The 10,412-nt window shown below is 40.1% G+C and overlaps 2 protein-coding genes across 4 annotated transcripts; one reads left to right on the top strand and one right to left on the bottom strand.

Annotated features, from left to right (window-relative positions):
• Window positions 1–3: 3 nt before the first annotated feature.
• Window positions 4–4,859, bottom strand: ptges3l (prostaglandin E synthase 3 like). Of its 2 annotated transcripts, XM_057036768.1 has the most exons (17): window positions 4,443–4,583; window positions 4,228–4,341; window positions 4,023–4,089; window positions 3,820–3,918; window positions 3,606–3,695; window positions 3,392–3,454; window positions 2,078–2,206; window positions 1,820–1,979; window positions 1,694–1,751; window positions 1,451–1,607; window positions 1,234–1,350; window positions 1,026–1,156; window positions 879–945; window positions 722–813; window positions 590–644; window positions 427–521; window positions 4–348 (listed from the first exon to the last, which is right to left on the bottom strand). In XM_057036768.1, the coding sequence occupies exons 1-17, from the start codon at window positions 4,475–4,477 to the stop codon at window positions 213–215; spliced, it is 1,665 nt and encodes a 554-aa protein (XP_056892748.1). In that variant the 5' UTR covers window positions 4,478–4,583; the 3' UTR covers window positions 4–212. The 2 variants fall into 2 exon arrangements, with proteins under 2 accessions (XP_056892748.1, XP_056892740.1); XM_057036760.1 differs by lacking the exons at window positions 4–348; window positions 427–521; window positions 590–644; ... (6 more) ...; window positions 1,820–1,979; window positions 2,078–2,206 and adding an exon at window positions 2,965–3,238 and having other exon boundaries at window positions 4,443–4,859.
• Window positions 4,860–5,110: 251 nt separating this feature from the next.
• On the top strand, window positions 5,111–9,925 carry kat7b (K(lysine) acetyltransferase 7b). 2 transcript variants are annotated; one of them, XM_057036700.1, is made up of 14 exons: window positions 5,111–5,311; window positions 6,133–6,283; window positions 6,391–6,639; window positions 6,739–6,821; window positions 6,969–7,052; window positions 7,205–7,303; window positions 7,424–7,534; window positions 7,705–7,896; window positions 8,121–8,210; window positions 8,290–8,430; window positions 8,527–8,620; window positions 8,726–8,872; window positions 8,969–9,075; window positions 9,157–9,925. In XM_057036700.1, the coding sequence occupies exons 1-14, from the start codon at window positions 5,294–5,296 to the stop codon at window positions 9,256–9,258; spliced, it is 1,668 nt and encodes a 555-aa protein (XP_056892680.1). In that variant the 5' UTR covers window positions 5,111–5,293; the 3' UTR covers window positions 9,259–9,925. The 2 variants fall into 2 exon arrangements, with proteins under 2 accessions (XP_056892680.1, XP_056892690.1); XM_057036710.1 differs by having other exon boundaries at window positions 5,306–5,464.
• The last annotated feature ends 487 nt before the right edge of the window (window positions 9,926–10,412 follow it).

Raw genomic sequence — 10,412 nt, 5'->3', positions numbered from 1 at the left:
GAGTTGTGAGTCAAGGCTTTTTATTTTCCACAGAGATAAAACATTTTTAGAGTAAAAGTACCAATTCCAGATGAGCTCTGCAATCACAAAAATTACAACAGCTAAAAATTTATGCACATTTGTAGACTTATTCGTGACATCATTTCAATTTCTCAGAGGTTGCAATTACAGTATTTGACACATTAGCCCATAATTATGAACAATGTCTGGTTTTATTCTTCCCCTGCGAGACCTTTGCACCGTTGCTGCATCAGAGCTTCCACCTCTGCTCTTCGTGCCAGGCTGTTGACTTTGCCTTGAAAACGTCCATTTTTTCCTGCCCCCTTCCCTTGGAGAATCTCCAACACCCTGCAGAGTATTAGCATTTAGATGTGATGCTTTTTTATTTTATTTTTTTAAGAATAAATACATGCTGGTGCCACTTACCGTGGTCCAAACTCAGCCACTAGTTCAGAGGGTCCAACCAGTAAAAATAGACCAGGTCCTTTCTCTTCCCCAACAGTGAGGAAAACCAAAGTTTCCTTGGAGAAAAAAAACAAACTTGTATTCAACCAACTCCAGCAATTAAGCAGTCGTGTCAGGATCTTACCTTAGTGTTCATTTCACTGGCAATTATATTCATGAATTCATTGTCGCCTTCTTTCCTGCAGAAAGAGTCGTCATCCCCTTTATTATAAATGGAGGCTCATTATACTTTGTTGGTGCATCAGGGGTTTCTTACCTGTGTAGACTGAAGAAGTTGCCTCTCTCAGGGTTGCTCCTAAAGTTCTGAGCTATGAGGACAGCCATGTCTCTCAATAGATTCAGGTTGGTCTGTAAAATACATTTTTACATAAAATATTGCCCTTTGCTGATCTACAAAACTCTATATTTCTCACCTTTTGTAGCAGCCTCGCAGATTTCTGCAACTTGTCAACTGCCTCAATATGTCCATCAGATCCAGTACTAATGAACATTGATAAAAATGATCAATTCTACATTAAAAGTGGGTTAAAGTGTTTGGACACTTCCGTCTTTAAACCTACTTGAGCAGAGACACCAGTGAGCGGTCCTTGTTGTAGCTTTTCTCTGCGTATTTTAATACACGGTTTCCAACCAAGAAGATCAGGTTGGTTTTATTTTTCTTTCCCTTTTCAGTTCCCAACAGCTTTATTACCTGAAATTCAATGTGAGCAAAGTTTAATGTGTATCTACACAGCCAGTGGGTGTCAGTGTGCACGTGTTAAATTGGACCTGTAACTGGCTAAGGTTAGACACGTGGGTCCCACAGCACATGTCTGCCTCAATGCCCTCGATATCGACTACCCGAATGGGTCCGGCAAAATCCTCTGGCAGACCTCGGCTCCTCACCTGGAATCAGATAACCCAATGTGACATTTTGGTAGCGTTTAATAATTGCACGCTATTAATATTAAGTAACTGCTATTTATTAAAATACTGTTGCCTACACCTTTTCCGCAGCAGGATCATCCAATGAGAGAAGCTGAACTGTGACGGGTATGTGAGCCCTAATCTTTTCATTCACGGCGTCCTCCAGGACCTGGAGCTGGCCAGGTTTAAAAGATGGAGTGTCTAGTTCAATGTTGATTCTCTGACGTCCATGTTCCCTGGAATAAACAAAGTGAAAGTGAAACCACAGGATTTTTTTTGCATCAGGGAAACAATATGTTTATAAGTAAAAGGAAGGAAGTACCATGATGTGGTTTTATATCCAAATAATGAATCTGCCAAAGCTGTGATTAAATGTTGACCTGAGAGGAAAGGGAAAATGATTTAAAAAGACATACATTAATACATATGTCCTGCTGTTGTCACTCACCAGAGTGCTGCTGCATGTGGTCGAACCTCCGCTCCCAGTCCACCTTCACCTTCACCTCCTGACCCTCTTCCAAAGGCGAGGTCACAAAGTGCACGGCATCAGGGCCCTGCCTCGTCACCCTCAACACCGGGACATCTCCAATGATCCCATGGTCATCTGGCTGAAAGCAAACAACACAAATACCTTTGAATATTTGCATGGGCCCTGTGATGAATAACAGGGAGGAGATGAAGATGAGTTTTCCAGAGCGGATCACACCTGTCCGCCTCCCTCAGGAAACAAGATGGTGTCCTGGAGCTTCACATTAAAGCCCTTCAGAGTTTTTGTCTTCCCATCGATCTCTTGCTTGAGCTCAGCTGGACAGCAGGACACAACAGACGTAACAAACTGGAAGGAAAACATAAAATCAGGCTGGCCTTCCTGCTTTTCATTCACAGAGACTTACAATAATCTAGCTTTGCACGGACAAGAAACACACAAGACACCAAGCGGTTTGAGCGATAAGAACTGAAATTTGTGAATACTTAGTTTGCTATTCTTACGTTATTCCGTTACGTTCCGTTAAACAAATCAACACAGAAGTACTTAAAACAAAGCTCGAAATCCTCGAGAAGGTTTCGGTTTAGAACTGAACGAAGTTAGCTATGCGCGGGGTTTAGCTAAAAAATAAAAATAACGAAAACTGTTCTTCAGATCACAACCTAGTGGGGTGTTTTCATACCTCTTTCATATAACTGTCTCGCTGACACTGGAAAGCCATTTGGAGTGTTTTCGTTCTCAATGAAATTTAAAAATGTCAAACACGAGCGAGCACAAACGCTACTGACAGCCAAGTACGGAAAGTGGAAAGGTCCAAAGTTCTTATCGCCGCGTTTAGGTTTAGTAGTTATGTCACACTCATTAATATGAACAATGACAACATGTTTGATCAACTGTTCATAGTTCTGATGTTCATTTGTGTTTGTTTTTTGTGCGTGTCTTACATATGAAAAGAAAAGTGTAAATTTTTTAAGGATCAAAGTTAATGCAGAACTATGTCATTATACATACATACATACATACATACATACATACATACATACATACATACATACATACATACATACATACATACATACATAGAAAATCAGTCAATGATACAATACTAATCTTATCTGTATTTATTTATTCTGTTTCTATACTTTGTATAGGTTGCTACTACAATTCAATTTCCTCACGGGGATGAATAAAGTACATCTTAATCTTAATCTTAATGAATACATCTATTAAGAGTTACATTTTGTCAGTGTACAACAAACAATAATAATACACTGATAAATAACAACAATATGCGTAAACAAAATAAACAGCGCTTGTTCCTCTGTATCTTGAGCAATAAACCGTAGTTGTAACAGGTTCCAAGAGAGACACTCAGTCAGACTGTAGATGAAGTAAAAATTTGAAATTAGAAAAACCAAATGCAAAAATATACATTTAATTTTAAATATAGTAGCAATAATATATATAGCAAGGGACAACCATTATTGTACAAAAAGGGGACGAAAATGTCACCGTTAAGTACTATGCACTTACATCACTAAGATCTCCCATATCTGGTGCTGCTCCTTTATTGTCCTTGGCCATTTCTCTGATCATCTAAAATAAGACCAAAGCAGGGAATGCACAAGAAATACATAAAAAAACAACCTTTGAGAATAATGTGAACATTGTCAAATAACACTGCAAAGTAGCCAAACACATTGACCTGAATTGAAGATTGCATTAATAGATTTCCTGATGTACTCACGTCTACATATCGATCGTACTCTTCTTTCCCCTCATCTTCCTCATGTTCCCAGTCCCTCCAGTTATCAAAGTCTACAGAAATCCAACTGGGCTGTGTGAAAAGAAGGAGCAAACACATTTAGTAAAATTATTCAAAGTATCAGGTCTTCATTGTTCCTCATGACCAATATTGAAAATGGGTGTAGTAGAAAGACTGGCTGACGAGCAGTGTTTACTTTGGCTTCATCCTTCTGTAGACGGGGCCACGCATAGTCAGGTTTGATCTTCCTCAGCAATACATTGATGGTGCGGTCATACACTCTTTCTCTGGAGTCCTTCAAAAATGTTTAAAGTTATAAGAGTTAAACATAAAGAAATCATACCAACAGCATATTTAGCTTGAATAATGTTTCAGTGAGGCATGAAACTGGCTGCTTACATTGATTTGAACTTTTTCGTAAAAGTGCAGCTCATTGTAGAACACATCATCTGTGCTGTTTTTGCAGCTGTTGTAAAGACAAAACATTATGAACCAAAATTACACTGACAAATTGCTGTCATTTCAGAACCATGCAAACGATCACAAAAACTAAAGCAATTTCAAGATGTCAGAGGGGAGAAGGAGAAAATGCATTTAAACTCACCATAAAATCATTTTGTCTGGCTGAATATCTACTTGGACATCTTTGGGTTTCTGAACATCAAAGTTTATGGTGACATATTTCTTTCTGTCAAACCACCGCGCGTGTGCTGGCTGGCTGTTAGGACATGGAGACTATTAGACTAAATGAATCCAACAAGTCGTTACTTATTCACCATTTTTTGTTGATAATGATTGAAGAAATATATGGCCACTTACCTGTCCTGTGGTCTGACAATTTTTGGCTTGTTCATTCTAATTTGTCTGCAAAGTGAAAATCAAAATCTGCCTTGTTTCTCAGGTTAAAAGAAAGTAAGAAGCATGTGGTTTGTTCTTTCGGGCTGTGGGTGTCCTAATGCTGTGAACAGGCTCTGGAGCTATATATAGACCACTGGTATCAGCTGCTGAGGGGCTTGCCACCACAGCCCCCTGTCTACCGTTAATAGTACCAGTGGAACTTTGGAGAAAACAGATGCATTTTCTGGGCTATCCAAGATAGCCTCTACAGCTGCAGGACCTGAAAAAACAAAGAAGATTTGCAAACAGACTCCTTTTTTTTCTTTCTAGTAAATGCTTGCAAATATGCATTGCAATGTTTATGTTTTACTTCATCCAATTAATAGAATTTATAACAAGAAAGCATTTATTATCTATCTACACAATGCAGTATATATACAGTATATATACATATACAGTATATCGTGTAGTTAGTGTAACTATGTTGAAAATCCTGTCATTGGACAATATCGATTGTTAATTCAATTGGTTGGAGGCTGTATAACGTCACGATTTACGTTAACCAATGGGGAGGGAAGCATGTTGCTGTCGCCCCCTATCGGTCATTAGTTTAATATGAGGTTTTTTTAATTCTTCCACCGGAAATGCAATTCTCCTCTGTGCCTAAGCGCGGAAAGGGGCGCTCGCGAGACACCTACAAAGCTGTGCATATCTGAAGTTCTTATTGGGAAAAAGACTAATAACCGGGTTTCTGACACCTTTCCACTAATATTCTTGGGAATCTGGCATTTGTGACCACACGCAAACTGAAAGAATCACTCGTTAACGTGAAAATGCCTCGTAGACGACAGGTAAAGTAAATGTAGGGCGCACAAGAGGGTAACGTTAGCCAAGTTAGCACCGAGCTGTTCTTACGGATATTATTCCACCATAATCCACACACCTCAGCAGTGCACTGCTCCGAGCCCGTCTCTATCAGCACATAAAGCACCACCAAGAACAAAGTAGCAGCTTTTTGATTGTTGAATTACAGTATCGGTGGCGGTTTTGCTTTTGTCAATATTTTCATTTCCATTGTAAAATAACTAAACCTCTGGGAGCGGCAGCGATGAGCTAGTGTTAGCAAATGCAACATTTACTCTCATATTCGTGAAATTAGATCGTTCTTATCCGTTTAGAGGTTTACCGAGAGTGTCGTTAAAACACATGTGATGCCGTGTAAATAGTATGTAAATTGTTGGACGGCTGTGCTCGTTTCTAGCATTTCACTTTCAAATGTTTGTATCGTTAGTGTAGTCTGTTAGCCTGTGGCGCCACTACTATTTGTCGTTAGCTTTATTAAAATACGTCTTGCTGTTCAATGTAACAAACTTAACTGATGGTTAAATTACGTTTGACTGGCCGCAAACATTAGAAACGGTTGTCAGTTGTGTTTAATTGTGCTAATTAGCTTGCAGCCATTCCACCTAATGGGAAGCTCTGTTATGTATGGGCCATTGCCTCAAAGGGTTGGCTTATTTTAATAAAGAAATAAGTGTCAGACCACTGAAGAGCCCTCCCACGATTTCACACATTGCACCATATGTTCATGTTTCCTGCTGTTGGTCAGGTGCTGTTGTTAAGACATTAACATTAATCTGCTTTTTGTTAACATTAATGTTTCCTCTTGCAGAGACATATGGCAGGCAGTGGTTCGGATGGAACCGAAGACTCGGACTCTTCTGCTGAGAGAGAACAGACAAATAGCTCAGAAAGTGATGGGAACATTCACAAGAGACAGCGCCTTACCAGAGCATCTACTCGCCTTAGCCAAAGTTCTCAGGGTTCGTAAAAAATCTCCATGAAATTTAATTTAAAAGATTTCTTTTTTTTTTTAAACATTTTTAATTTATGTGGTTTGATCATGAGGTTTTGACTGCTGTTACTTTAGACACTCCAGACCTAAAGCGTGCTGCTGATCATGATGAATCCCCACCACTGACACCTACTGGCAACGCTCCTTCCTCTGAATCTGAGCTGGACATATCTAGTCCCAATGCCTCCCATGACGAAAGCCAGGCCAAAGATCAGGGTAGTAGAGACTTGGATAAAGACCTCTCCCATAGACCGAAACGTCGGCGCTGTCACGAGACGTACAACTTCAACATGAAATGCCCTACGCCGGGATGCAATTCACTCGGTAAATTTCTTACGCCCTTGCTTATTTAAAGCAAATATTCTGAGTAAAATTCCACATACTGTATCAGTACATTAAAAGCATCTCCTTCAACCTATACAGGCCATCTTACAGGAAAACACGAACGTCATTTTGCTGTATCGGGTTGCCCGCTTTACCACAATCTCTCTGCTGATGAATGTAAGGTGGGTGTTTTAGAAGGTTTCATGCACGTTACACTGGTTCCTGGGCTTAATGAGGCACTGGGATCTTTATCAGAAATAGATATGCTAACAAGGGTGCTAACAATTTCTTTTCTATTGTAGTTATAACAAATTATTTGATCATTTTAGGTGAAAGCTATCAGCCGGGAGAAACAAGAGGAGGAGATTAAAGTGCAGGAAGAAACCAACTCGCGCCATGCAACCCGTCACCAGGTAGCCCCTGTTATCCCGTTATTTCAGTCTATTGTGAAACAGAACATTAAAATGTAATGTGATACAAAGTGACTATGGGTAAAGTGCTGATTAAGTTATAGTTTCTTTGCTTTGGTATTATGGTCAATGATCTTGTTTCATTGAAATTGCAGATACCAACCTCAAAACAGAGCAAGTACAAAGAGCAGGTTGCTGAGATGAGGAAGGGGCGGAATTCTGGCCTTCAGAAGGAACAGAAAGAAAAGCACATGGTACATCTCTAAATATATTAACTAGTATTACTCTAATTACATTAGTTACTATTACTCCCAGCAATTTATTGGGTTGTTAATATGCTGGATTACTCATCACCTCTTTTACATTCCCCACAGGCACATCGGCAGACTCACGGTAACACCAGAGAGCCCCTGCTGGAGAACATCACCAGTGACTATGATCTGGAGCTCTTCAGGAAAGCCCAGGCCCGCGCCTCTGAAGATCTGGTAACGCGCTGTTTAATGGTGGTTTATGTTTTATAAACAAAGATAATTTTTATACTCACTTGATCTGAATGTTTAATGAAAACGCAGTTTTTTTTAGCTTGTTTCAAAAAATGGTCTCTGCAGAAACACACATCTAGATTTTCTCGGCATCTGTGTTTCCACATGCGCAGGAGAAGCTCCGTATCCAGGGCCAGATCTCCGAGGGCAGCAACATGATAAAGACAATTCTGTTTGGCCGCTACGAGCTGGACACCTGGTACCACTCCCCCTACCCTGAGGAATATGCCCGTTTGGGTCGTCTTTACATCTGCGAGTTTTGCCTCAAATACATGAAGAGTCAAACTATCCTTAGACGCCACATGGTGAGTCACAGTGAAATCTGAACATGATATATTGTTGGGTGATCTATGATTGTACCCTCTGAGCTGAGGTGAAGCCTGAAATATAGTTACTTTCACTTGTTTTACAGTTCTGTGCTCAGTATACAAGAAGGCAAAACACTCAACTGCATCTTATCCTGCAGTTTTACGGTCAAAATACTCTCAATTAAAGTGACACATTTGTGTTTTATTGTGTGACGTTTTAGGCCAAGTGTGTGTGGAAGCATCCTCCAGGAGATGAGGTTTACAGAAAAGGCTCCATATCTGTGTTTGAGGTCGATGGAAAAAAGAATAAGGTGAGAATTAACATCTGCTTTTTCCGATGATTACCGTGTTGTCAGGACAAGACTGATTGTTGACAACCATTATCCCCAGATTTACTGCCAGAATTTATGTTTACTTGCCAAACTCTTCCTGGACCACAAAACCTTGTACTACGACGTGGAGCCTTTTCTCTTCTACGTGATGACGGAGGCCGATAACACTGGCTGCCATTTGGTGGGATACTTTTCCAAGGTAATTATGAGGACAAATGTAGGTTGATGGTGCTTTTATTGTGATAGACAATTTTAAACAGATCTCTAGCTGAAATATATACTTTTATTCCTTCAGGAGAAGAATTCCTTCCTCAACTACAATGTGTCGTGCATCCTGACAATGCCGCAGTACATGAGGCAGGGCTTTGGCAAGATGCTGATTGACTTCAGTAAGTCACGTATTGAACTGTCAAATTCTGCTGAGGAACCAGTTAAGTGAACATTTATGTTGCTGAAAGATTTTGTTTTGCTGACTTTTGTTGAATTTTTTTTAGGCTACCTGCTGTCCAAAGTGGAGGAGAAGGTAGGGTCGCCTGAGCGACCCCTGTCTGACCTGGGCCTCATCAGCTACCGTAGCTACTGGAAGGAGGTGTTACTGCGTTACATGTGCAATTTCCAAGGCAAGGAGATCTCCATCAAAGGTGAGGCAGAAGACAACATGACGCATGAAGCCATCACCTCCATCCAAAGTGCGCATGGATACTCATGTGAACACGTGTGACTTCTCTGATGTGCAGAAATCAGCCAGGAAACTGCGGTCAACCCAGTGGACATCGTGAGCACCCTGCAGTCTCTGCAGATGCTCAAATATTGGAAAGGAAAACATCTGGTGTTAAAGCGACAGGTGAGACAAGTTCTGGGCACAAACTACTCCGGTCACGCTACAGAATTCCACAGCGGTTTTTGTTGTTGTTTGTGTTTTTAGGACCTGATCGACGAGTGGAAAGCAAAAGAGATCAAGCGAGGCAACAGCAACAAAACAATCGACCCGAGCTCACTAAAATGGACCCCTCCAAAGGGGACATGAGTCAAAGCCCAGGCTACTGGATAAACTCTCACATCTTCACAAGCCACAAGTAGCCTAGAACTAACGCCAATAAAGACCAGCAATCATTCTTTGATGCTTTTATCCTGCTCATTTGTGGAACTTTTGGAATACTTTTTACTTTTATTTTAAATTTCATTTATACTTTAAGCGTCTAGTCCAGTGATTCCTGACTTGAACCCTTTTACTAAACAGTAGTGAATATGTGAGTCCTTTGTGTTTACCCCCCCCCCCAAAAAAAAGAATCTATTAAGCTTCGATTGTTACATAAGTGGTCAGTGTGATGGATACGTGAATGTTTCAGTTGCACATGCAAAAAAACAAGTCTGATTTGTCAGCATTTCCAGGCTGTTATTTTAATTTCAGTCCAGCTGTGCATTTTTAGATAGTTGCTGTTTTTCATTTGGGAGTCATGCTATGATTGGAACCCATGAACTGTTGTTTTTAAACATCTTTGGTTGGTGTAAAGCTGTATACACGATCATACAGACGTCAGTCCATTAATTCAGGATTCGGACCCATTCTTTCGAAGACCCTGCAGTGAGGAATTCATTGATTTTAATTATTCTGAGACTCTGAAATCATGACAATGCCACTGTAATATTGCACAGAAATAAAGTGACCTCAGGTTTTTGTACTGTTTAGCTCACCCTGATCGTGTGGTTTCTCCAGAACATCGATGGTGGTGCTTGCTGGAATTACCCTGTTCAAAGATTCTGTCAAAACAAATGATTTTATTCAACGGCTTGTCTTTATATTCTTTTTAAAAACCTGGCTGTGGAACACTTTTATAGCAAATTGATATTTCCAATATCAATAAAGCTGTCTTGATATTTTAGAAAGTGCTTTTTTCCCCCTCCTTTTTAAATCTTTGAGCTCACCTTCGCTGGAAATGCTTCTTCCCATCAGGCCCACAAAAGCTTCTCCTTTATTTCCTAAAACCTCACATGTGAAATGCAGCATTATGGTCATAATTTCCTCATAAGGTTATTCAGCATTTTAAAGTATTTAGAGCAATTTCACTTACGTCTCCGCACTTGGAAAGGCTTTTTTACGCCTGCAACAAATATTGTTCATATCATTTATAATGTTATGTGCGCTGTAAAAAAAACAAAAAGCCGTTTTGTTTCAGACGA

Source organism: Takifugu flavidus, chromosome 1 (genome assembly GCF_003711565.1).
Source record: "Takifugu flavidus isolate HTHZ2018 chromosome 1, ASM371156v2, whole genome shotgun sequence".
NCBI lineage: Eukaryota > Metazoa > Chordata > Actinopteri > Tetraodontiformes > Tetraodontidae > Takifugu > Takifugu flavidus.
This window is presented reverse-complemented; position numbering and strand designations above follow the sequence as displayed.

Bases quoted from the DNA above. Each gene is read 5' to 3' on its own strand.
- ptges3l (XM_057036768.1), bottom strand. From the start codon at position 4,477: ATGAACAAGCCAAAAATTGTCAGACCACAGGACAG. The intron at 946-1,025 runs GTAGGTTTAAAG...AATGTTCATTAG, and splicing joins TCACTGGTGTCTCTGCTCAA to TACTGGATCTGATGGACATA. The intron at 349-426 runs GTAAGTGGCACC...AATACTCTGCAG, and splicing joins GTGGCTGAGTTTGGACCACG to GGTGTTGGAGATTCTCCAAG.
- kat7b (XM_057036700.1), top strand. The intron at 6,822-6,968 runs GTGGGTGTTTTA...TGATCATTTTAG, and splicing joins TCTCTGCTGATGAATGTAAG to GTGAAAGCTATCAGCCGGGA. The intron at 7,535-7,704 runs GTAACGCGCTGT...CCACATGCGCAG, and splicing joins CCCGCGCCTCTGAAGATCTG to GAGAAGCTCCGTATCCAGGG.